Source organism: Ahaetulla prasina, chromosome 1 (assembly GCF_028640845.1).
Source record: "Ahaetulla prasina isolate Xishuangbanna chromosome 1, ASM2864084v1, whole genome shotgun sequence".
Taxonomy (NCBI): domain Eukaryota; kingdom Metazoa; phylum Chordata; class Lepidosauria; order Squamata; family Colubridae; genus Ahaetulla; species Ahaetulla prasina.
In genome coordinates this window covers 362,280,240-362,307,842 of record NC_080539.1, presented here as the reverse complement: position 1 = coordinate 362,307,842, position 27,603 = coordinate 362,280,240, and the positions used below count along the sequence as shown (strand labels likewise).

Genomic DNA, 27,603 nt, shown 5'->3' with positions numbered 1-27,603 from the left:
GCGATGTAGTAGTACTTTATGACTACCTCACTTAGCAATGGAAATCCTGGTCCCTATTGTCATCATAAATCGAGGACTACCTGTAAAGTGAAAAATGCTTCCAAGAACCTTGAAAGGACTTTTGTCAAAAGAAATACTGCAAGAATAAGATCACACACTGAAGGATATTCCGGGAGTATAAAAAGGTTGAGAAATTACTAGGCAGGTTTGAGCACAACATTAATTATATCCAGTATCACCCCATTCTCTTTTTGCTCTTAAGCCTAGAAAGGCTACAGCAGGACCGCTATCCCAGCTTTCAGTTCCTTAGGCTGACTTTTCCTAGGAATACTCGCTGTGTTTTGAGATGAGTTAAACAATTTTAATTAAACGTCGCAATTTTCCAATTTCTTGGCTTTCAAATGAAACACGGGACACAACACAACAGTTGAAAGCATAGCTTATTTAATTTTTTATACATTTTTCCTTTTTTTTTCTCTTTTTCTTTTTTCCTCTTTTTTTTTAAAGTTTTAGATTGTCCTTTAGAATTTTTTTTTTTTTTCCTTTTGCATAGGGGAAAAAAATTAAAAAGAAAAGAAAACCAGAGTCGGCTTTCAGGTAATGGTACATAAAAGTAGGCGCGTTGGCTAATAGTATGCGTATAAATGCTAGAATCAAATATCATGAGAACACCAGGGAAGTGAGCGAGGAGGGAGGTGAAGAGGGTGAAAGACATAGCTCCATTTTTTTTAATTTTTTATTTATTTTGGAGAGCTCCAACTGAAAACCCCGTTGGGAAAATTAATTGCATTTTTGCCTCGTCTAAAATCGGTCATGGATTCCCCTCCTCAGAAAACTCCTGAATTGAGGATGTGGGGAACGTCCGGTTTAAAATCCCCTCTTTACAGAACGGAGAGATAAAAAATTAAAGTAATTTTAAGGCTGTAGTGTAAAAGTTGCCCTCCAAGGCCGATCTCTCTTTCTCCAACCACCCGTGAGCGCCTTCACCCAAGGACGGGACTCGCTCGTTTTCCCTGGTGCTGCGGTGTGTCTGTGTGTGTGTGTGTTAATGTGATGTAGCAAGCAAGAAGCGAGACAAGAGAATAAAATATTACTGTTAAACCACTGTAAAATATAAATGGACAAAAAAAGGTATGTGCATGGATCCGAGAAGGTCAGGGAAGAAATGTTCTCCGACAGAAAACGCCGAAAGAGAGAGATGGCAGCAGGGCAAGGGAAGGGAAGAAACGACGGTTAGAAAATGGCCATTCCAATCTTGGCATTGAACTTGTAGGAAAACATTTCTGCAAATTTCCTCCCTTCCGGGCGTCGTGCTCCCCTCAAGACCATGTCATAACAAGAGAAAACAAACCCAAAGGATAAAAGTTGAATGTCTTAAGTTGAACGGTGGCTGCTAAGGGTGATCTGAAAGGGGCATTGTGTGGTCTCAATGGGGCAGGGCAGCCCAAGACCTCTTGCGGTTACCAATCTAGGCAAGTAGGATCTCAACCAAGTTATTAATCCCAAGGCCCCAGCCAAGCTTTCCTTCTCAGACTAATCCAATCTGCTTGGCGGCTAAGATGAAAAAGGCCCACTTGTTCTAGTCATGTGACCAGACATCCACCTGATAGTCTAGTTCAGGGGTCTCCAACCTTGGTCGCTTTAAGACTTGTGGACTTCAACTCCCAGAGTTCCTCAGCCAGCTTTGCTGGCTGAGGGACTCTGGGAGTTGAAGTCCACAAGTCTTAAAGCGACCAAGGTTGGAGACCCCTGGTCTAGTTCAGCATTTCTCGACCTCAAGCGCTTTTAAGATGGGCATAGCTAGCTGGGGAATTCTGGGAGTTGAAGTCCACCCATCTTAAAAAGCGCTTTGAGGTCGAGAAACACCATTCTAGTATTTTTCAGCAATTTCAGATTCCCAAGTTTGAAGAGAGAAAACTGAGCAGGAGACTTGACTTTCCCAACCAAAGTGGGGGTTATAATTACCTAGGAGATTTTGGGTGATTGGAAGAAAAGAAAAAAAAAAAAAGCGGCAAAGAAAACATCCTGAGGTGTTTTCCTGATAAGGTTGACCACTCCCACTTCTGAGAATATACCTGCTTTCTGTATGCACACTCCAGGGATTAAGTAGTGCACAATATGTTTACCTCTGAACACAAAGGCTGCAACCTTCAGTTGTGTCCCAATGCAACTTGTTTCTACACGTAGGGATATAAGGAGAGTCAGTCCTCTCTTCACTGTACATGGGATCGCATCGCAAAATTTTTGTTAAATGAGCCATAGGAGCATAAAACAAAAAAAACCCCAACAACCCAAAGTGAGAATGCACAGAATGCATCGAACAATTTCGGACCGCAATCAAACTCCATCTTTTTAACCTCTCCCCACCCCACCCCACTCCCAGCCAATCTTGATGGAATGGAGTTTCTTGGATATTCAATTTTAACCCCATCTCCCCCCCCCCCACCAAAAAAAAAATCAATTCAAAACTTCAAATAGACTATGGATAACTAACCCGGAGGGAAGAATTACATGAGCAAAAATGAAGCAGCCAAGGAAATGCAAACCAGCAGTACAGGCACAGCTTAAGTTATATTTTTGGTATTTCATACTCCTGCTGGCTTTTCTCCCTTGTGCGTGTGTGCGTGTGTGTGTGTATTCAGCTACTACTTAGACTTTTTGTTATGGTCTGTAACCTGAAAACATCCCAAATTTAAAGTGTTTGGGGTAGAGATGCTGGAAAATTAATGACAGTTCTGATCACCAGAAAGCCTTCTTTTCAAATAGCACATGCACTGCGGGCACACAAACACACTTCCCAAAGTCCCACTGCCTATCCTGTTGAGGAGGGATCTGAACAACCCTAAGCAACCACTTGAAATCTACAAATAATACAAAAGGTCAGTAAAAGGAACTCTGTGTCAACAGGCCAAACCTACAGTACGTGAGTTTGAATCCAGTTTAATTGTTAGCTCTCTCTGTTTCGCAAACACACAAGCACACGCACACCAGTTCTCAGATTGTTGGTACTTTTGCAAAATTGGTCTTTTTTTAGGACCAGTTCAGGAAAACCACAAGATTTAATCCAGAGTTAAACATATTTGCTACCTTATTTGCTAGGAAGGTAGCAAACGGTTTACACAGAGTCAACTGCAACCGGCTTTCATTTAAACAAAAGTCACTGTCAAGCTTCGTTGGGGAATTCAATTCCCAAGGCCCTTTCCAAAAGAACAGATTTACAGGACAGAAACTCCAGATCGTTCCTTGATCCCTTGATAATTCCTTCTCTTTCAGCATTCTTGGAATCTTACCTTCAACAGGCAAGGGGCCGCATTCTCCTGGCACCCTTGCGATGGCACGCCTGCAGATACTGCATTAGTGCCTCCTCTGCCATCTTCCTCCCCCATATAATGGAACCTAGACTTTCCAAACCAATGCCCTCTTTTCACTGTTCCCCAAACTGCGACTTTAAGATGGGTGGGTTTCAACGCCCAAGATTCCCCAGCCAGTATGGCCGACTCTGGAAGTCTACCCTATCTTAAAATTGCCAAGATTGAGAAACGCTTCTTTAGATAATAACATTTCACTCTGTACCACCCACCCACCGAATCTAAAACCAAAGACCAACTATGTGCAAGCTAAAAGAAACTTTCTTTCCAGAAAAAAAAGCAGCAATGTAATAAAATTATATTGCAAAAGTATTTTTAAAATATATATCACTTCTCTCCCTCCCAACCCACCTTGTAAAGTTATCCTGGTTTATAAGGAAGGATTGTCTAGTCAGATCCTTTGCTCCCCCGCCTCCCCACTGACCCTTCCCCTTTTAATCATGCCAAGAAGAGCCCTATTTTTCCAGAAACTGTATTTTGTTTTCCAGAGGGAGGGAGCCAGGGTGGGGTGGGGGTAGAGATGTATTACTCTTCCAGCAGATTGGAATAATCGAGTAGCCCAAGTTTTAAAAAATCCCCCAATAGCACCGCATAAGTAAATATATTATATATACTATTTTTTCCTATTTATAACACAAGGCCTTTCAAAAAGCAATAACAACAACAATACTAATAATTAAAAGTGTCAGATTTTTTTTTTCATCTTCTGGGATCTCTGTAGTGCGTTATGATGGCAGTTGTCAGCAAGACAAGAAATGAAAACATGAAAAAGACAATTTCTGCATTTCTGGACGAGGTCAACCTAAAACTAATTCATAAAAGTCTGACTCTTTTCTTTCTTTCTTTCTTTCTTTCTTTCTTTCTTTCTTTCTTTCTTTCTTTCTTTCTTTCTTTCTTTCTTTCTTTCTTTCTTTCTTTTTCTTTCCCTCCCTCCCTCCCTAATATCCTCAAGACTGGAGCAGAATATCTCCTCCGAGTTCTGAACTTATGCCGGGGGGAATTTAGAAACTAACCCATAGGCTACTACGGATTCTTTACACCAGCAGTCTGTGGAATCCAAATAGGGCATGAAAACTGGGATGACTTTTATATTTCCCAGTCTATAATCTTATAGGAACCAAACACCTGCCTACCTGCGTTATCTTTAACTTCTTTCGTTGCCTAAGATACTCTTCCAAACTGTTGATTGCTGGAGAATTGATTCAGAAAAGACTTCCAGGTAACCAACAAAGATGGTGAATTTGCACCTATATTTTAGGAATGAACTAACTGACAAATTCAGTCACTACTTTGATTTGGTTTTCTCAAGGAAAGTAACTCTCCCTCTCCAGAAGGAAACTGAAAACATGCCTAATGAGAATTTTAAAGCTGAAGCAAGTTGTGTGAGAGCTTCTGCTTCACTTGCCTGCTTGCTCCTTGTGTTCTGTTACCAATGTAAATTTATATCTGGATCTCAGCCCTGCTACAATCAGCCCCTTGTGGCGAAGTTGCAGTGATATTCTGCAGCAGTTTTATGCAGTCCCATGATCCCTTCAAATACTGCAAAGGAGAAACAACCTCTGCAAAACCTTTACTGCGCATTCGGGAGAAAGGGGTTTGCAATTAGAGGGGAGGAAAAAAGGCCAGCCTTTGGAAAAGTCAAGCCAACCATCTCATTTCTCTGAATATCCCATCAATGTTTCCTCTGAATCTGAAAGGAGCAAACTAGAGAGAAATCCCTTCTGTCAAACAGCTGTACATTTCTGCTAGTCCACGCAGTGCACATCTGTCTTGGGGTACTGTGCCTTGGTGCAATAATTGTGCAAATGCATTGCTATCTGTGTGTCCCTGGGAGGTGTCATAATTATGCAGAAGAGGATTTATCAAAATGATTCTAGATTCTGGTCACCCAGTTCAGCTGCTGATGGCTACAGACGGGTCTACAAAAGGGCCTGTCCCAAACTATGGAGAATGGTTGGCCCTTTAGCGTAAATGGACTTCAGTTAGATGGATCAGCAGTCGCATTTTATGAAAAAGCAACTTTCTAAGATCCTATGTATTGGCTAACAGTCATGGTAAACCACTCAACTTCAATGTTAGGTATATATTTAGGATTTTTTTTTTAAAAAAACCAACCCTACAAATCCATGGATGATTCCCAGCAAGACCAAAAAAAAATAAAATAAAAATCAATCTGAAAGAGAAAAGTAGCAAAGGAGACTTCAGAGGAATTTTCTGTTAAAGATTACTACATCTGGAAATGAGGGATATTCACAGATCGCAAGGCTTAGAGCGTTTCCAAAGTCAAGAGAAAACAAATGGAGGCGATATCGTAGCCTTTTCTCTGACAACGAAGAAAGGTATAAAAATCACTGGGAATGTAGAAATAGCAATGTCAACCGCTGCCTCTTGTCTAGGGGCTGTAACTCTTAGGAAGGAAGCCCAACACTTCATGGATTAGATTCCTTCCTCTTCCTCCTCCTCCTTTTTCTCTAGAACATCTTGCTTTCTCCATCACAGACAAATTAACAGAATATTAACAGAATTGGAAAGGACCTTGGAGGTCTTCTAATCCAACCTCCCTCCACTGCAGACAACTACCATTCTAATTCCATTGCTTGGAAAATAACTTAATATTTACCCTTTGTTGCAAGCAGGGACTTTTCCTAGCAGTCTTGCCCTGAGAAATGGTGGAAGTAGAGAAATCTGAGCTGTTGGGAAGATATTAATGGGGCTTTCATTTTATTTTTTTTTAGTTTCCTCTCTATTGGTTCATGATCCATAAACAACAGACTCAAACGAAAGGCTATTTTCAGTTTGGGCAGGGGGAATACTATATCCAATCAATCAGGACGGGCAGCATTTTTGAAGTTGGGGAGGCATAATTTAATTTAAGTGTATTTCTAAAAGGGCAAAGGCAGACCGTTTCCCTCCCCGCCCCCAACTTTGCAAGATTTGAGAATTTACCAACAATAAAATAGGCAATAACCCTAACTAAGGGTTAAATTCATACTGTTAGATGATTCACTGAAACTAAGAGTTGGTTGGTTAACTGTTTGATCTATAAACCAGTTGGTGGCAGCAAAGAGTTATAATTTTGGTGTGTCTTGGATGCCATCTAGTGATCATCTGGTTTTATGCAGCCATTGGGGAAGTGCTGAAAAGCTGGAACTAGAGGAATAGCTATGGGAACTGGTGGAAGAACTGTAAATTATCCCAAGAATTTTCCAAGAAGAGTGGAGAGGTGAGATGTCAAGAAATTAGGGCAACAGCAGCTACCATACTAGCAAAGAAATTTTCTGCCAGGACTTTCACTAACTTAATGCATTCAACTGGAAGTGTAAATAAAAAAGACTTATATTTCTCCCTCACAGCCAAAAGGACTGAAGAACAGAGCAGGGATTAGATATTAGAGAGTGGTCTCCCCAAAGATGCTTTTCCAAAAGGCAGCCGGATTTTCTTTTTTTCCTTGAAAAGATTTTGCTTCTCATGCAAAAAGCTTCTTTAGTTCTGATTGAATGCTGGGGAATCCTTCCATTCTCCACCATTCAGTCAGAACTGAAGAAGCTTCCTGAATGAGAAGCAAAACGATTTCAAGGAAAAAAAGCAAGGAAGTCCAGTTGCCTTTTGGAAAAGCACCTTTGGAACCTGGATGGTTGAGAATCTCCATAGCCAGCAAAATTAATTGCAGCTACAAGATGTCACTGACACTGAATATGTCAAGTTGGGCCGCTCCATCCTTGTGCATCAACGCCCCTCAATTGCCCACACACTGTTTGGAAGCAGCATCAGAGGAGAAATGCCTCTTCCAGAAAGAAACATCGAAAGCTGGGAATAGACAATGAGACACTGGTGAGGCGTGAGCACAAGACCTCTAGAAATCGGGCATGACAGGAGGCTGGGTGGATCTGCTCCGTCAGGGGAGCGCAAGGAAGCAAAATCACCAACTGTATCCAGAAGTTGACTCATGGCAACTGGACTTTTCTGTTCTTTTTTTTTCTTTTCTTCTTTTTTTGTTTGAAACGTTTCACTGTGTATCTAAGTAGCTTCTTGGATAAGAAGTGAAACTTTCAAACAAACAAACAAACAAAAAAACCAACCTGGATAAGAAGTCCATTTACCATGACTCAACTTACAGACAACTCTACCTGGATGTCTGAGAATCTTCATCGACATATCACCAATTGTGGTTACTTTATAGCAGGGGGTCTCCAAATTCTTCGCAAATTCAAGACTTGTGTACTTTAACTCCCAGAATTACTCAGCAAGCCATGCTGGTTGAGGAATTCTGAGGGTTGAAGTCCAGGAGTCTTAAAATTGCCAAGTTTGGAGACCTCAGCTCTATAGTGTAAAACATCACAATAGGGTGGAGTCCTAGTAAAAATATAAGGAACCTGGCCTTCGAGTGCAGCACCCTGAGGCTGTTGAAATTCAGACTCTCCATCAAGGGCAGGAAACTTTTGCCCTTCCAGATGCTGCTGGTTAATTCCTAGGCCCCAAGGGACATGTTAATAATCAGTGATGAAACTGCTTGAGGTTCAACACATCTGGAAGACCAGTTTCTCTTGGTCTTGCTCAAAGGTTGGCTTTTTTCCACACTAAAGCCACAATTAGGAAGCCTTTGCAAAAGAAGACTTTCTTGGTTTGCCTACGACCAAAGGTGGGCCCATCTCTTTGCCTAGCTGTGAATGCTTATTCCCAGCCCGCTTGTTTGCTTGAAAAAAGCCACCCAAGCAAAGTCCAAGTATATTGGATTGCAATGCTCATACGAGTTGTAAAATGAGACTTACAATTTAATAGGTATGAAGAGCACCAAGTTTGGAATGTCTGCTTCAAGACATACTTTTTAAAAAAAAAAATCAGTGCATTTTTCCATCTTTTCCCAAGCACAAAGAGCCTCTACTATACAGAAAACCCTTTGTTGTTTCACAAAAGGGGGCTTTTTTTTTTTTTTTGCCTTCTCTTTCCTCCAGCTTTGGTAACTCGGCTTAAACAAAACTTGTGTGACAAAAATATCAAATTCACACGAAGCACGGAGCGTTACAGTCCTCCGGCAGAATGTTAAATACTGTTTTCAAAACTTGTTTTTGTTTTCAAGTTTTTCATACTGTAATGTTTTTGACACAAAGGCTGTTTTCCACATGCAGTGGCTCAGATGGTTGCAAAATTTTTGTTTTATGGAGTACATTAAGATGGAAACATTTCCTGTAATATGGAAGTAAGCAACCTTTTCTTTATTTTGGACTACAGATTCCACAATCCTTTGCAATGAGCTGCTAGCAAGGGCTGATGGGAACTAAAAAATTCTGATACCTACAGCACTTCTGCTGTTAAATCTTTGTTAAAGGTGGTAGGAAAGGGAAGGCTGGCTATGGATGTATATAGGTAGTCCTTGACTTAGGACTCAAAAGGTGGTGAGTTTCAAATTTTTTTACTACCAGTTCTGCGGGTGTGGCATGGCTTGGTGGGTGCGGCATGGCTTGGTGGGCGTGGCAGGGGAAAGATACTGTAAAATCTCCATTCCCTCCCCACTCCAGGGGAAGGATACTCCAAAATTCCCATTTCCTCCCAATCAGCTGGCACTGGGGGGCAGAGAATAGATGGGGGCGGAGCCAGTCAGAATTTTTACTACCGGTTCTCTGAACTACTCAAAATTTCCGCTACTGGTTCTCCAGAACTGGTCAGAACCTGCTGAAACCCACCTCTGCAAAAAGGACTTACAAACCAGTTTTGAAGTTCCCACCGCCTCTTCTCACAGTCAGATGGCCGCATTTTGGGCAATTCACAACTTGCCTATATTTACATCCATTTGCAGTGCCCTGTGGGGCCATGTGATTGCAATTTATGACGGTTTTGCTTGAAACCAGCATTTACTTCTGGTTTCCAGCAAAAACTGGCCTTTGGTAGATGGACAATAGGTTTGCTTAAAGACCATCCCAAAAAAGTTCATAAAATTGGATCTGGCCAGATACCCACTTTATGACTGTCATGACTGAGGGCAGTAATTGCCAGACTCAATTGCAGTTGTAACTCAAAGACCACCTGGGTTTCTTTTAAAAAACTGAATTGAAATATGAAATTCGTTACTAAGATTAATACTTGGAATTCTCTTGAACCACCTGTACAAGTCATGGAAAGAAGGATAGAAAGAGCACTATTTGTTCGGGGTTTTCTAGCCAATGAGAAATGCCTATATAATTGAAATTCTCTCTCCAGTCTATATATAATTATGCAGATTCTAATATTTTGAAAACGTAAACCAGGATTCATTCTTATAGAAAACACAGAAGTTACAAACAGATGATAAGCAACAAGCTACTAATAAAAATATTTATATGTGCGAGACCCTTTGTCATTATCTATTTCAAAACTGCAGATTTGAAAAACAAAAAGTAATAATAAAATGCCTGGAAATATAATGCTATCTGGATGGATAAATCTTAAAATCAGAGGCACCAGAAGAATAAGCTAAGTCTCCCATAGAAAATGACTGGAAAGTAAAACAAATGAGAATAATAAAAACCACAATACCAGTTATGAAAATTAAAGAAAAAGCAAATGCGTGAATAATTTTAAATGATGGAACAAATGACGTAACTAAATTAGTATTTTTTTTCCCTTGTGTACCCCTAACATCAAGCAGAAACACAGAAAGGAAAAAAATGCAGTAATCGAAGAATAACTAAATCAGGATGATTGTGTGCAAGAATTTGCAAGCAAATTCAGTGTCATGGAGCAGAGTAGCAAATCTTAAATCTCCCCCTTGAGCAAGACATTAAAAAATTCAAAATGGAAGGAAACTTTTTTAAAAAGTTTTTGAAGTAAACAGAAACTCTCTCTGAAACAGAGAGAAGATGGGGGTGGGGTGGGGAATGGGCAGGCTGGTAAGATATCTATACTTCATATCATTTGTTTCCTTTTTATAAAATTGTTCATCCCAGCATCACACCATTTATTGGTTCAAATAAATCTAAGCAAAATTATAAGGATCAACAAAATTCAACCTACTTCCTTCTGTCTTAAAAAAGTTTGGGGAAGGAATGTCCCCATACAACGCGAGAGGTTTTCACTGCTGTAAAATACAATTTTGAACAACAGATATCAGTGTGGTGAGTGCGGGCATGCGCTCGTAGCACACACGCACACATGCAGAAAAGAAGAAATCTGAAGGACCTCTAGGGTTGGAGCAATTTCTCAAACTTTCGAGACACTAACCAGTAACATAAATGTTAATTACAGATGCAATTAATCCTACTTTTATTGAAAAAGCACAGGGGCCTATCTTTAAAGGAGTCTGCCATTCTCACTTTTTCTCCATGCATCCATGCATCTCTCTTTTTGAGGGAATCCAGCAAAAGGGATTGAATTCCGTTTGGCCAGTACGCTGAAGGATTAAACAAAGTATCTGGCAAGAGACAACTTCATTCCCACACACTTAAGGGAGGATATGAGAGGTCACAATCACAAATGAGGACCCACATAGGACACAGTTACCGTTTGACTGATCCGAACTTCTTTTTACTTTTTCAATCAACAGGAATCTGGAACGGTTCTTCTGTGAAAGAAGCTGAACTGATTCGCTTGTAAATTTAAAGCATCTGCCTTTAACCTAACTGCCCCTTCCCCCAAGTCTGGAAATATCCAAGTCATACCTGTAAGCTACTCACATTATTACACATGCTTGAGCCACCTCTACATCCGTTGTATTTCACCACTTCTCCAATCTATTCCAAATATCACAAATCAGTTCCCAAGAGAGAAAAAGGAAGGTCCAAATTCAATTCTTTTCCAATAACTTTCAATAAACCAAGACAGAAGCTCAACAACCATAACCTCCCTACGTTATCGCTGGAAAATTGGGGACGTTACAAAGCAAAAGAAAATGTACTAGAAATTCCCAGCCAAATTCTCTTCTCCCCAGAGTCAAAAGCTACCCAAACCAAGACATCCATCTCTCATGGACATTTAACTGCTGAGATAACTGTGTTACTAACCATAGATTTAGCCACTATATGCAGAAGAGTATTGCATATTTGAAATGTCATTTTTGCTTGCATTGACAACTGGAAAACATGTGACAAAACCCATAATGGGAGGTTTTCTAGTTCAGATTATGCCTCTCGCTGCCTTGTTAAGAAAGAATGGAAATGATTGCTTATTATGAGAAGAAGAAAAAAACCCACATTTGCTTTCTACCTCAAATTGGAAAATACTTGGCTGATGCTGGGTCAAAATTCTATTCTTGATTTCTTGAAGAATATCTATTCTGCAGTAGGCTTAAGACAGGGACGAGATGCACACAGCCTTCCTGCTGCATTCAGCATTGCCATGGTTTAAAAGCTGTCCCAAAATTTGGGGTCCAGTTATAATTTTGATATGACAGGAAAAAAAATATATCAAAATCCACAGGAAAGAAAACTGTTAAAACCCACAGGGAATATTCAGATTATACTGCACTTAATTACATCTGAATTAAGTCTAATTTAGTTTTATTCTGACACCACTCGCTTTTTAAGGAATTCAGCCTCTAGCATTATCTATTGTTTGAAGATCAGGTGGAACTCTTAAGATGAGAAATGGTTTTGTGCCCTGGCTTAAAACTGTTGCTTCTCTTGTCTTAAGCCAAACAAAAAATAATTATTATTGGGATGTTTATAGGTCTTCCAGACTCAGATACAAGGTCACAAAACAGGTCTTGCCTGTAGGAGTCCTCCAGACATCTGGTTTGCTACATTATAAGGAGAAGCAAGTTTCATATAACAAGGCAGTCTTGAATTCCTGTTTTAAAGGATCTGCCTTTCCCAAGATCCCTGTGAGAATAGGAATACAGGGAGTCCTTGACTTATGACCACAATTGGGCCCACAATTTCTACTGAGGAGCAAGACATTTGCTAAGTGAGGTTTTCTCCATTTTACGACCTTTCTTTACGACGGTTGTTAAGCGAATCAGTGCAGTTGTGAAGTAAGTTGCAAGGTTGTTTAATGAATCTGGCTTCCCCGTTGACTCTGCTTGTCAGGTCGCAAAAGGGAATCACGTGACCCTGGGACTTTGCAAACGTCCTAAATAGGAGTCAGTTGCCAAGCTTGTGAATGGAGATGCTGCAACGGTCGTTAAGTATGAAAAACAGTCATAAGTCACTTGTTTCAGTGCCGTTGTGAACTTTGAACGGTCATTAAACTAATTGTTGTTAAGTCGAGGACTACCTGTATTGTATAGTGACCAACTGGATATACGGATATCCAAAATATATGCCTTTAAAAGCAAACAGGTTGCTTCAAGTTGGGTTGAAACGTAATGGTTATGGCCAGCATCATAGATTACTTATGGCTGGAGGACCCAGGGAAGCATGCAACCTTAACACGGATTTGCAACTGACAGGTGAAAAGACCATAAACAAACAAAACACACCGCTTGAGAAAGCCTCTGTTTCATCCACTCCAATGGGTTTTGGCAGGTCCTTGGGGAAAACAAACTAACCTATTCAATCTGTTTTCTCCAGGGTGAAAATAAAATAGATATTCCCCATGTCTTTTACACCAGGGGTCTCCAATCTTGGCAGCTTTGCTGGCTGGGGGATTCTGGGAGTTGAAGTCCACCAGGCTTCAAGTTGCCAAGGTTGGAGACCCCTGTTTTACACATGACTTTCAGCAATCCTAAGGTGGTCCTAAGGCTCCCAGCCCAGGATTTCTGAAGGAGGAGCTCTGGAAGAGAGAGAGAGATGGTGCCAAAGAACCAATCTCGCCGAGATCCTCAGTGCCCAAGTGCTGTTTCAACCTTTTCCTGGCCCGCTCCGGCCTTACTTACATCCGCTTCTTCCAACCTAGGACTCTCCAGATTTGCTAGGACTGCAACTCCCAGAATTCTCAGCCAATGAAGTCTCTAAGTTTTGCTAGCTGAGGAATTCTGGGAGTTGAAGTCCACAAGTTGCCAAGGTTGGAGACCCTTGTTCTAAGCATTTAGGGAGCTGCTGCCCTCACAACACACCTGAAGGAGCCTGAATTTTTTTTCTGAGGGGAGGTGGGCGGTTTTTTTATAGGAATCTGAATTTGTAAGAAAAATGAACTGAAAAATCCCACTTTGATTCCCCTATCCCTCCCATGCTCCCATCTGTGGTTTTTTGTTTTTGTTTTGTTTTTTGTAAAAAAAAATGGCATTATATCCCCCACCCCTATGCCTCCCCAACCCTTTTTTTCTTTCTTTTTCCCCATTTTCCCCCCATACACGCATCAAATAGCATGCAGCAACACCTGTGCATTGATCTCATTAGAGTTAATACGTTTTTGTTTTTGTTTTTTTTCTTAGAAGGCAAGGCACATTATGTGGTATAAAACGTATTTTTCTTTCTCGTGCAAATTAGGAAAAAAAATGTAGATTTTTTTTTCTTTTCTTTTCTCTTACTTTTGTCCCTCATCATAGATGTGGACTCAAGGGAAAAAGAAGGGGAAGGGAGGGGCTGGGGTGGGGGTGGAGGAAAAGAGCCTTTATGTATAATTGCCATGCACATTCTCAGCCAGCTGATTGGTTGAGCTAGGTCACATGAATTCCTGTTTAAAAGCACCATGCATTCTATATTGTAAGGGTTAATTCTTATCTTTTTTCCTTAAAACGTCGCTTCTTCATCAATTGCAGAATTTTTTTTTCTCTCTCTCTCTCTCTTTTAGTTTCGCTTAAAAAAATAATAATAAATCCGATCAACTTCCCATATGAAGCCCCCTCCTTGTCTCCGTGATACAGTCCTTTGCTTTGGAGACATCTGAGGAGGTGGGCTTTCTGGGATGGAGGGCTTGTGATGGGTATTAATTTCTTCTGCCCAGTTCCCACGGATGGGTCTGAAACATGGCATCACCTATTATTATAAAGGTGCAGAGATGTAAACAAATGCCGCTGGAAACTCCTCCTTCCCATGATGCCAGATTCGAGGGGGTGGGGGTGGGGATGGGGGTATCCCAGAAAGTCTTTCGCTGCCCTTCGTCCAAGGGAGCAGGTCAGTAGGAAATTTTGCATATGTGAACGCAAGCCCCAGATGGGTACCAAGTAGGTGCTGGAGCCAAATTGCATGACGGTTAAGATGCACAAAGGAGACAGGAGAGCACAGAGGTTGTAGCTTTTCGACTACAAGGTTGTACTGAAGATGGAAGATTCTGGAACAGAAGATCCACCTGAGAGAGGACTGTAGAGCCACAGGAGTCATTGGTTTCTGCCAAAATCCAGGGCAAGTGCTGCAGTAAAAGAGCAAGGGGGTGTTGTAGTTTCTTCTCTGTTTTTTTTTTTTTAATCAATTACATGTGTTCCTTTGGACATCATTGGAAAGATCTGGAACGTCTTGAGCCTGTTTGGACACATAAGGGAAAAAAACAACAACTACTTCTCCCATTCCGGAGAAATCAAATAAAAATAAAAACCACTCAATTCTAGAAGTGGATCTCCTTTGTACATGGCAACAGGTTCACTTTGAAAGTTAGGAAACAAATTTATGTTTGTTATATTGGAGTATTTGTTCACGTACATGGATATGCATTCCTCTTCAAAGTTCGGAGAAATGTATCAAGGTGCAAAGAACTGAAGATTAGTGTTGGTTGTCCAAATTTTTGTCGTCTTTCCATCCTGGAGAAGATTGAAATGTCTTCTTCATATCTCATAGAATACAGTACAAAGGTAACTACAAGAAAAGATGTGAATACTCCCTCAGAGAATCCTGGGACATGTAGTATGAGGGTGAGGAGAATTCCATTAAAAATCCCTCATAGGACTGTAATTCCTGTGAATTCCCTGGGAAAAGGAACTATTGTTCAATCATTTAAGTCTGTTGGATAACCACTCCATTAGTGATAGACACTAAGTTCCCATCGCTTTCTAAGCAGTAAAAGTTGGCCATTGTCTTAGGCCAGAGGTGGGGAACCATGGCCTTTTTATGACTTGTGGACTTCAACTCCCAGAATTCTTCAGCTGGCTCAAGAATTCTGGGAGTTGAAGTCCAGAAGTCATAAAAGGGCCGTAGTTCTCCAACCCTGTCTTAGGCCAACGTATGGCTAGGTTAGCTTTACAAATCCATTTGTCTGCGGTTGAAACATTTCATTTGAAGATACCGATGTTCTCTTGGGTTTTCTGATGAACTCTATCCCTTACAACTCATTGGTCTCATTCGGTCTTGACAGATGTCTGCTTTCCAATTCAAATCCACTCCAGGATGTCATCTGAGATAAATTCCTCTGCCTCAGTGAAATTCCTCTGAAATCTTGACAGTTTGGCACAAGGAGGAGGAAACGATACGAATGCTTTTAGAATCATGGCGGATGGCGCCAGCCCTTGGAGGAAGATTGTCCAGAAGCCAACATGGACTGATCAGTTCATCAGCTGTCCACCTGGCCCTCACGGAGGACTTGGAGCCCAACTCTGGCACCCCAATATTGGCTGGGGGTGGGGTTTCAAGGAAGTCTGATCCGTGGCTTCTAAAGCTTTGGTGTCTGCTAGGAAGAAGGGATGGGGGGGTCATCTTGAAATGAAGTGGGCGGAGTGCCATTGCTCAGCCTGCCCCTGACCCATGGGGGGGGGGAGGGAGTCTCCATTACGAATGCCGCTTTCCATAACTCAGCGAAAGGACTGGAGCATTAAAATGTAGGCACTTGAACCAGTCCTAGATGGCTTCTAGGCTCCACCTTGGGGCTTGCATGTCTGGTGGGGTAGGGCCAAGTAGAATGGAGTTCTCTAATGAAGGGGCAATGATGGAAGGGGGCATCTCCCTCCTCTGCTCCTACCGAATCTATTTTTTTTTCTTCTTCCTCGTGTCCTGAAAGGTTTCTGTATAAGGCCCCACTTTGCACCATCCCGTCACAGTGGATTGGATAGTCACAATAATCCTCTCCACACAAATTACAGATACACTCTAGATTTACCTTCCTTATCCACCCTCCACCCTCCCGTTACTTTTTTTCCTCTCCCTCCTCTTCAAAAGTGCATTTCCTACAAAAAAAAAAAATGTGCAATCCGTATTAGCAGTCATCAAAATCATCTCGAAGCTGGTCTACAAGGGCATGCATAGCTCTTTTGTACACAAGGTTGGAAGCTCAGGAGGTGTGGGGGGGGGAGAGGGAGAGAAAGCGAAGCCCTGCTGATCCACTGACCGCCACCCCCACCCCCCCACTCAACCGTCTTCCTGTCCCCCCCCCCAAGTCAGAGATTCGACAAGTCCCTGCTGGTGTTCATCGGACTGGCTGCCCGCCTTTTGCAAAAAGGATGTTAAAGCTGGGCGGAAGCCACCTTGAAGGGGAAGCTGCAGGCTCTGGGTGCCATGTCCTCACCCCCCACCTCCAAGAGCAATTCCTTCCCCATAAGAAGTCCATACAGGCTGAGAAGAAAGAGCCCATCTCTCAGCCTTGGTCCAACTTTAAGGCAAGGGTTAGACAGACCTATGGTCATGGCAGAATTGCAGCAAGGGGAGTGCTGTTGAAACACAGTGTAATAGCAAATTCTTTCCTGACATCCCCCCCCCGACCTTGAAGAAATGCCCACCCCTCTTTCCCCCCCCCCGAGTTCATTCCAGCCCAACCCAACGACACATGCGTGGTTTCAACATTCACAGCCAAGTTCCAATGTCTCCCCCGCCCCCCAGACGAAAAATCAAAACCCGCCACCATTACAAACCATCTGGTTCAGGATTGCACTAAGTCATCAACAAAAGTGAAATTTAAGTGGCTTGCATCTGTTCCCTTCTCCCACAATAACAGACTCTTTTGTCAAACCAACCCGGCCTCCTTCCCCCTTTCCCCACCCCACACCATTGGCACTCAAATCCATTCAAAAAAAAAGGGGGGGGATGTCTTTTGACACTAAAGCGCAAAGCATTCTGGGAGAGGAGTGCAGAAAACAAGCCACGTGTCCCCTTCTTCTCCACAAAAGAAGTCCTGGTTCACACCACGTCAGTAAGTGAGGGAGACCAGCAAGCCCCCATCTGAAAGCAACACAGAGATTTCCAGGGTGGGGGGGTTGGGGGGGGTGTAGGAGGACAATTTTGATACACTGAAAAGGTGCCCAGCATTTTTATCTTTTCCCTTTCTCTCTTTCTCTCTCAAGGGGGAATTAGCTCACGTTGCATCTTGACCTTGGCCCGACTTCAGCTGCTTGACCAGTCTAGATGGCTTGTAGTGCAGTCTCTTGGTCACGCTGACCCCATTCCCAAAGGAGGGGAAGCAGGGAGGGTGTTGAGCGTAGAAAAAAGAGAGAGGGGAGGGAGGGCTCTGCAGCAGGTCGAGATTAAATTACTGCCCCCTCCCCTACTCAACAAGAGATGGAGAAAATAATCAGAAACTTTTGCATATACATCCCTTTTGAGTATGAGACAGACAGGATTTCCAGCAGGCCACGGACTGGCAGGGAGGATTGGGGCAGGGAAAACCAGGCCCTCTGAAAGGCGTGTAGTGCTTCTGGCCAAAAAGCCTCCCCTGGAAGAGCTGCCTGCTTGAATTTTGCTCATTTTCAGGAAAGTCGCAGTCGGGATGGCTGGAAAGCAGGGTCTTTTTTTTTTTTTTTCCTTTATCTTTTAAAAAGAAGTTTGAGCTTTTCCCCTTTCCTTCCTTCCGTGATGTCTCTCCATGATGTTGATGTTAATCCATGCTCTTTCTTTTCTTTTCTTTTCTTTTCTTTTTCTTTCTTTTCTTTCTCTCTCTCTCTCTCCATGCTGCCCCCAAGGTTTGGGCCAGGGGTGAGAGGGCTGCACTGTTCTCCTCAAAGGAAGCCCAAAGCCCGGGGGAGGAAAGGAAGATGATGATGATGATGATGCAGATGGCAGCTGCAACTAGCCTAGGTACCAGGACTGGAAGAAGATTGAAAACAAATTACTAAGGTGGGAAGGGACCTAGATCTCCAGGTTTCCTCACCCGCCCACTTACCTAAGCATCTATTCACAGTGACATTTAAGTGGAACCTGCATTTTGGCACTAACTTCAACGTTTAGCAAAAACGGGTTCATCCATATCATAGCAGCCGCCTTCACGTAAAAAATGAACACAATTTTCCCTGCCCGAGTCTCCCTGCTTAAATTTTTATAATGAACTCCCTTCCCTCCATCTGGCTGCAATAGTGACTTATAAAGGGTACTATTTGTAGCTCAGGGTTGACATGAGGGCTCCTTGATGCTCCCTGAGCCTGCTCGTTTTCTTACAGACATTTCATTTATGTATGTAGCATCATGCTAATCACTGCTAAACACTGATGATGTTACCTAGTTTGGGTAATGAAACATCTGCAAGAAAATAACTGAATTCAGAGAGCACCAAGGACTCCACATAGTGATTTTTTCTTTCTTTCTTTCTTTCTTTCTTTCTTTCTTTCTTTCTTTCTTTCTTTCTTTCTTTCTTTCTTTCTTTCTTTCTCTTCCTTCCTTCCTGTCCTACCTTGATTACTTTTATAAATAAAGGCAGTAAACACACATTATATTCCTTCCTCTCCTATTTTTCCCACAACTACCACCTTTGGCTGAGAGAGAGTGACTGTCCCAAAGTCATCCAGCCGAGTTTCATGCCCAAGGAAGGACTAGAACTCAAGAGTTTCCCAGTTTCTAGCCTGGTGCCTTAATCACTAGACTAGACCATAAGCACATCCACAGGTTGGCTTTGATGTCCTCCCCCACACTTCAATTCCCAGAATTCCCCAGCCAACCATGGGTCTGGAATTCTGGGGGTTTAAGTCCGTACATCTTAAAAGTTGCTGAGGTTGGTAAACCCTGATATAGGCAGTGGCTCGTGGGCGCATTTCCAGAACTGGTTAGTGGACCATTTTGCAACCAAGGCAAGGAGAGTGTATGGATTTGCCCATTGCTCCAAATGTAGCAACCCCTGGGGGGAAAAGAATACTGCATTCCCAGTAAATTTTAGGATGTTCCTTATGCCTAGGATTTTCCTGGATGTACTTTGTGGAGAACAGGTGTTGGGGCAATATGGCCACTATACTTGTGAAGTATGATGAAGTCCACAATTAAGGTTAAAATAAACAGAATTATTTCCAACTGGTGGTTTTTTTTTTTTTTGATTACTGCTTTTGCAAATGAATCTGCCAAGTCTAGTTATAAATCAAAGTGAAGGAAATTTGGCCACTGGCTGGATGAAAAGGGAAAAATAAACAGCCTAGTGCAGGATAAGAGCCAGATAGCAACCTTTGGAGTGTCCACAAAGAGGACCCAAATATAACTTCACTGCCTCCCTCCCACCTCCTTCCGGGAATTTAGAGAGAGACTGCTCTGAGAATGCAGAATTTATATACTCATTAGAAGTACCAAGTAGAGTCTGGACAAAGTTCAAACTTTGATGATTCCAGCCAGCCATGCTTTTTTTCATAACGGATCTCCAGGTTGTCTCATTTTTCCCGACTGTCAGCCAACAGAATTTGGATGCAAACTAGCCCCTCATGGTTAGGATCTAAGACATTCATTCATTAAGTGGCCTTGCTTCCAAGAATCTGTCTGGTCCAAAGCCAACTGGGTCTTCTGACCAACTTCCCAGTTAGCTACAGTGAGTCCTCGCATCTAAATTGGATAGTAAAAACAATAGTAGGTCGGGACCCCAGGTCAAGATTTTGTCAATGGAAGACTTCTCTTACAGTTCTGGCGTCAGAAAATTCATAACCCTCAAAGACAGGATGCATTTCATTAAAGAAAAAAAGGAAAGGAAAACTGGGCTTCTCGGGAGCTAGCAGCTGATGAGTGAATCAGTGTGTACATACAAGTCAGGATTTTGTGAAGCAGTAAACGAGTATAGTGATATTTCAATGCTGAATTTTTAACACTGAATGAAATGGAGGGCAGGGCCCTGGACAAATTTGCCATCTGTTCTGTGAATTTTTTAAAAATCTGGCTGCCAGTTCCAAAGATTCCTCTATTTACTATCTCCCGAGCAGAAGTACGAGCAAAATTCTTCTCTGTCGGTATTGTAAGCAGCAAAAGGGTCCAATCTCAAATTTCCCATCAAATACCTCTGCTTGGTAAACAACAAAACAGATGAATGCTTGTAACTTCCCCTCGGCCTTCCAACTCACTGCTGCCAAAGCTCTAATTTGCTCCTCGGTTTTGCTGAGTGGGGCTTTATAATTTGTGGGATGACTTTGGAAGCAGGAAACCAGAGAGAGGAGAGGTCAACAGATCATGACCGCACAAAGAGGGAAACTGCCCACAGAAACCACACTAAGGGTGTGCCCGTGAACCAGAGCAGCTTTAGGGTGGCTTCAAGAGATCCAACAATAGAGGTGGGATATTTGGAGAATGTGTGAGGAAGAGAAAGAAGAAACGAGGAAGGTTTGATGGCTCCGAGTCCTCTTTGAAATCAGTGATCATATACAAGCTGTCCTGCCAAACTTTTTTTTTTTTTTACTGAATAACAAGAGTTGGAAGGGATCTTGGAGATCTTCTAGTCCAACCCTCTGTTCAGGCAGGAAACCCTATACCACTTCGGACAAATGGTTGTCCAAATTTCTCCTTAATTCTAGGTTGGTTCTTGATTAGTTTCCACCCATTGCTTCTTATCCTGCCTTCAAGTGCTTTGGAGAACAGATTGACTCCCTCTTCTTTGTGGCAGCCCCTGAGATATTGGAACACTGATACATCCACCCCTAGTCCTTCTTTTCATTAAGCTAGACATACCCAATTCCTACAACTGTTCTTCGTATTCAGCAGACATTGGATATCAAAACCTGATGCCCTGAAATTAAAGTGGACATCTAAAAGCTATGGATGCACACTTCCCAAAATTGCCAATATCGTAACTTTTAATGGGACCAGAAGAAACAGGCTTACTATATTTAAGCTGCCAAAATCCAGACCACCACAAAGTTGCAGGAAAGAGGTATTAGGTATCTCAATGCTGCTATTAGTGGTTCTACAGATTTTTGCAGCCCAAATATATAACCCCCATGGAAAAAAATCATTAAAATACATGTAATCAGGAATCTGGGAGTACCTTTTCCAATGGTTGCAGCATATGAAATCTTAGGCCTTTTAATAAAAGGCCTAGGAGATTTTTCGATGGAAAAACTGCTCCCAAGAATCCTGTTTGGTTTTTTTTCAGGGGCGGGGCGAGGGGGGATGATATACTATCATGGCCCTTCCCCTATACAGTATAAAACACATAAGAAGACATCATAACGTTGATATCTTATTACCATTACATTAAATTATAAAATATTGTTTATGTTTGACTTTGCCCTTCTGAATTCTCTATTCTTGTCTGACTTTCATTTTGTAATATAGCCCACGACCTAAATAAATACGTTGATTTGGGTGAGGGGTGCCTTCATGTCAGTCTTGAGGCTTGGTGACTGCCTGGACTGGTTTTCTTGGCAAGCTTTCAGAAGCGTTTTGCTATTGCCTTTCACTTCCTGGCGTTAACGGAGAGGGAATGGCCCAAGATCTCCCAGCTGGCTTCATACCTAAGACAAGACTAGAACTCACATTCTCCTGTTTCTAACCTGGTTCCATAACCACTAGACCAAACTGCCTCTCACATATCACTGAGGTTGCCAAATATGTTGAGCACCCCTACAAATATATGCCTTCCACTGATGTTTCTTTTTCATGGCTGCAGAAAGGAGTTGTGTATGAAGGACCAGTAGATTTTACACTCCCCCAACCAGTGGTGGATTGCTACTGGTTCTCCCTGGTTCGGGCGATTTGGTAGCGGCGATGATGAGGTGAGAGCAAACTGGATTGCTTCGACTGTCAGCTGGGCCTTCCCGCCCACCCCTGCACTATACCTATCTATATTTTTTCATTTTTAGCCCAGCTGATAGGCACGGCAGAGTGGATTGCCGCACCTCAACTGTTCTGAAATACAATGTGCTTGTGCAAAGCAAATCACCTGCAAAGTGCGTGTGTGAAGCAAACCGGTGGTAACACTGGTTGAAACCCACCACTACCCCCAACCTAAATTCAAATTATTCTCCCAAATGTGATTGATTTATCCCTACATTTTCAATTAGTGCTGTTTTTTTTTTCCCTGAGTGCACCAGGCTTAAGACAATGGAGTCTCTGAGCATGTGAAAAGAGCCTGATATATTTCTGTAAAATGTTCATATCCCACCTATACTTTACATAGCTCACAAAATCATAAAAAAACCCATATACAACTTGGTTCAGCACTTGTTTCAATAGATTTCAGTTCAGTAAATAACCAAATTGTTTGAAACTGAGTGGTGCCCAGAGGAAATTTGATTTTTCTAACTGGGTTAAGGGAAACCATAATTATACATTAGCAGATTCTGGGAGCTGTTGAATTCATCTGAAATTACAAATAACAATTCACAACAATGAATTTGAGTCAAGCATCTCTTCCCGGATTCTGATCTCCAAACAGCCAAGACTTCAGACAAAAAAAACATGCAGGATCCAATCTGGGTCAGTTAACAAGTCAGAGATTTTGACTTCCGAGCTTTCGGACATTATGATAAATAAGTACATACATTCAATTTTGCAGCTACCAAGTTTGTTGGACAAGCAGGCACAAAAAGAGCCTTTGGAAGTTGTGGGAGCTTCATCACTTGAGACTTTCAAGGGAAAGATTGGACTGCCGTTTGTCAGAAATGGTGTAGGGTCTCCTGATTGAGCGGGGGTGGGGGGTGGGGGGTTGGACTAGATGACCTATAAGGTCCCTTCCAACTCTGTTAATCTGAGATCTGAGCCAGGAAAGTGATTGAAGCCTGGGAAACAGGCCCTTTGTCAATCAACAAAGTGCAGATTTATCCCCCAGTTTATGAGGTACTTAGGAGGGTGGGGGGGGAAGGTTGGCAGCACAAGGAAACAATAGCTAACGACTTAATAAGCTACACACAACTGGCACCATATAAATACCATATGCAGAATAGCCCAAAGCACACAAAGAAGTTCCCTGAGGATGGGCTCCAGCATGAGTCCGAAAACTCAGAGGACAAAACCTCTGGTCTGGGTCACCAACCCAGCTTGGATCCTGCAACATTATCCTGGGACACGTATGTTCACCTTCATTCATGAAAAAACTGCATTCTTGGCTTGGTTAGAGAGTAACAGGAAGACTTAAGTCCTCCAGAAGAGACTTTCGCTAATGTAACAAGACCAAGGACACCAAACACACACCTAGCAAACCCTGAGGCTCCAAGAGAGACAAGGTAATACTGTGGATAGTTTCCTGTAAGTTCTTGGCAGCTTGTATGCTATTTTTGTATTTTCTCAAGGTAGTGTGGCCAGAGACAGGATCTCAAGGAAATGTAATTAGTTCAGCCTTAAACAGGCTTTAATTAGAATTGGAAACCAGATAGGAATTGAATGTTGTCTTCTCTTCATGTTTGGCTATCAGAAACTATGGTTGGAAGGTTCCATACATGTTGTAATTTCAAAATTCCATGAATTAATTGAAGAAATATTTGTTGGGTTTTTTCATACTTATTTCCAGCAGGGGGCAGTAGAAGCTTCTCATTGTGCTTCTCTCATTTGGCTATAAATTTAGTTTCTGGATTTAAGTCACTACAATACTGCTTGCACATGCCATGAAGAAGCATATTTTTTTTTTAAAAAGTGCTGAACTGTTGTTCTGGGCACATACTATATGTTCCTAACAACCCATGGCTTTCTTTTCTTTAAAAAAAAAATAAATTAATCCCAAGAAAGATTTCTGTTAGAAGAAATCCTTCAAACACCCTCAAATATTTCTAGCCCATCCCTAGCAGTACCAAAGCCAGAATTCTGTAAAATAACACAAATCATTTCATTGTTTCCTAAGAATCTCATTTTAAATTTGAAATAATGAAGACTTGATGAATTATATAGGCATACTCTGAAATGTATGGAATATATCTGTTTTTACATACTATGGATTGTTTTTTGTGTCACTCAAGGTCATATCTTATGAGATGGGCAGCTACATAAATCTGATTAATATTTAAATATAGAATCACAAGCACCCCAAGTGTCAAACCCTTTTTCTCCCCAGGAGGTAGATTCTACTGATCTTTCGGATTATCAGAACCCGAAACAGTTCTACACGGCAATAAATGAGGAAAAGAAACACATCCACATCCTTTTTGGATAAAACATAGGATTAAAATATATTAGTTTTCATGATGTTTCTTTCTGTCTCTTTCCCCCAACATTAGCTGCATTTAGAGGAGTAAAGAGAATTGACTCCAGATTGGCCGAGTGAGCATCAGGACTGATTAAAGGAATTGAATCCAAATCTCGTTCCCTCATCACTACAAGACCTGCCAACAAAAATAATTGATATTGGCGATAGAAGATTGACTTTCCTTGTTGTAAAAATGGATTATCTGGGCAGCTAATTATTTTTTTAGGTTTTTTTTTAATCCCACCTTTATTATTTTTTATAAATAAGACGACGAGCATATATAATACTCCGTCCTCCTCCTATTTCCCACACAACAACCCTGTGAGGTGGGTTGGGCTGAGAGTGTGTGACTGGCCCAAGGTCATCTAGCCAGCTTTCATGCTTAAGGTAGGGCTAGAACTCAGTGTCTCCTGGTGATTGGCCCCAGGTCACCCAGCCCGCTTTCGTGCCTAAGGTGGGACTTCAACTCACAGCCTCCTGGTGATTGGCCCAAAGTAACCCAGGAGTCGTTCATGCCTAAAGCGGGACTAGCACTAACAATCTCCTGGTTTTTAAGCCAGCACCTTAACCAAAGTAGCTTTTTAATTTGTAATTATTTTTTAAAAATTTTTAACCTAGACTATACACATTCCCATATTTTATTAGATAGCTGTATCGGTAAATCTGGATGACGCCCATCACAATGGTGTGTGAGGGTGTGTGTGTGTGGGGTGGGGGGGGGCTAGGCTATAATTCTTGCAACGGCTCAGACAGCATTTGCAGACTCAGCAGTTCCTCATTGATGAGATTCTTTCCCTCACTGATCTTTCTGAACTGCACAACCGCAGCCTGAATGCGGCGGCCTTCACTGCTTTGTACTTGCTCTCTCTGCAATCAGAAGTGGGATGGGTTTTTTTTTTTTCTTCCTTGGGGAGTTTTCAAACCACACAGCAGATTAAGTGTGCACAAAAAGGACGCACAAAGGGAGACAGCGAGCACCTGGGTGTCTCCTACCTAGTGAAAGCAGAGCAGAAAACCTTGTGCTATTATTATGATTATCATTACCTAAAGGCTTTGTGTGCAAAAGACCGTGTGCATCACTGACTGCACTTCTCTCTTCATTGAATTCGCTTTTGAAGTTCATCGATGATGGTTGGTACTTAATTCCAGCACAAGACTTCCTACATCCCTTGCAAGGAGCTTCCTACTTTATCGTCATTATTTTTATTATTAGGCTCCTGTTATTGCTCAGTGCAGTTGCTGCTGGTTTACCTTACATCTGCAATCGGCTAAGTATGTGAGAAGAAGCAAGAACGAGGAGAAGAAAAGCAGCTCTACAATAGTCCAGTGGTTCTCAACCTGTGGTCCGCGGATCCCTGGGAGCGCGTAATGTCATCACAGGGGGTCTGCGAAGGCCTGATGCAGTCGAGTGCTTTAAATTTGGAGTTAAGTCTTGGTGGTCTGTGGCCACAAAAGGTATTTTAAAGGGGGTCCGGGATGAAGCAAAAGGCTGAGAACCACTGCAGTAGTCGATTTATCCTGAACTAGAATAAAACTCATCTATTCATCTGCGCAGGACTGGACTAGATTTTAGATTTTAAATTTAAACTGGTTTTAATGGGTTTTATTATGTATACTGTTATTTTTAATTATTCGGCTATTTGGAATAAGTTTTTTAATTGATGTTTTATTTTGTATTTATATGTATTTTTTATCTGCCTGTAAACCGCCCTGAGTCCCTAGGGAGATAGGGCGGTATAAAAATACGAAAAATAAATAAATAAATAAATAAATAAATAAATAAATAAATAAATAAATAAATAAATAAATAAATAAATAAATAAACAAACTAACTAGCCTCTGGACAGACTGGGCCAAAGGAAAAAAAATGAGAAGATATAAAGACGGGGTAAAACACATCACGACCGGCTAAAACACATGAAACGAAGAACAGTTGCAGGAATTGGGTATGCCTAGTTTAATGAAGAGAAGGACTAGGGGAGACATGATAGCAGTGTTCCAATATCTCAGGGGCTGCCACAAAGAAGAGGGAGTCAAGCTATTCTCCAAAGCACCTGAGAGCAGGACAAGAAGCAATGGATGGAAACTAATCAAGGAGAGCTCCAACCAGGGGTGAAATTTACTTACCTTTCTTACTGGCTCAGAAGTGTATACGCCGTGCACGCGAGCGAATTCTGCGCATGCACAGAAGGGCAGGTGGGCAGAGCTTCGCTCCACCATCGCTCCCGGATCGCCGAACCACCGGCCATGACCACTACCGGATTGTGAGATCCAGTCAGAACTGGGAGCATTTCACCCCTGGCTCCAACCTAGAATAACAGCTTGCCTCCAGAAATTGTAGGTGCTCCAATACTGCAGGATTTTAAGAAGAACTTGGACAACCATTTGTATGAAATGAGAGGGTTTCTTGACCGAGCAAAGCTGGCTGAGGAATTCTGGGAGTTGAAGTCCACAAGTCTTAAAGTTGCCAAGGCTGGAGACCCCTGCACCATAGGCAAACTGTGTTTTATTTCTGACAAAAGGAGACCTCCTTTTCCTCTTATACATGAAAGTGTGCATGGATATATAAGACAGAGATGTCGAAGGGATGTTTCTCCCCCAATTGTGGATCCTAGCCTTGCTTACTGATATTAAACAATTCCTTGCCATGTCCAAGCAACTATTGGGAAAGGGACAATACCTAATACTCAAAATGGGTCTGGTAGACAGCAGCTAAGAAATGAAGTTTTAATCTTCCCCTCCAATTCATGAGTTTTAAAAAAATAGATAATCTATCTCACTTTCTCTCAGCCTCAGTCTCTTTCCTGCAACATGGGAAAAATCATTCTAGCCCAGGGGTGTCGAACTAGCGGGCTGGATGCGTCATGCCTCGGCCACACTAAACTGGGCCCACCCCCGGTTTAGAGAAGGGAGGAAAAAGTTGTGACACATCACATGACGACGTGTCATCGCAAGTTTGGCACCCCTGTTCTAGCCCATTCTGGAAAAAAAAAAAGGTTATTTTCTCTGAAAAATGAGAATTCCCTAGGTAATATGTAGAAAATTACTAAATTGCCTGAAAGCTCCATATAGAAGTAGAAGAGACAACTTCAGTCTTCTAGCTTGACTGAATTTGAACGCTATGGAAGAAGAAGAAGAAGAAGAAGAAGAAGAAGAAGAAGAAGAAGAAGAAGAAGAAGAA

At 41.9% G+C, this 27,603-nt stretch overlaps 1 protein-coding gene across 3 annotated transcripts in view; it reads right to left on the bottom strand.

The window, feature by feature from the left end:
- Nucleotides 1-423: 423 nt before the first annotated feature.
- Nucleotides 424-27,603, bottom strand: part of NFIC (nuclear factor I C) — a 316,258-nt gene continuing 289,078 nt past the window's right edge. For all 3 annotated transcript variants that reach the window (XM_058163357.1, XM_058163358.1, XM_058163356.1), the window contains one exon: nucleotides 424-18,157. In XM_058163357.1, coding sequence (XP_058019340.1) covers nucleotides 18,140-18,157 — 18 coding nt within the window. In that variant the 3' untranslated portion in view covers nucleotides 424-18,139. The remainder of the gene's footprint in view (nucleotides 18,158-27,603) is intronic.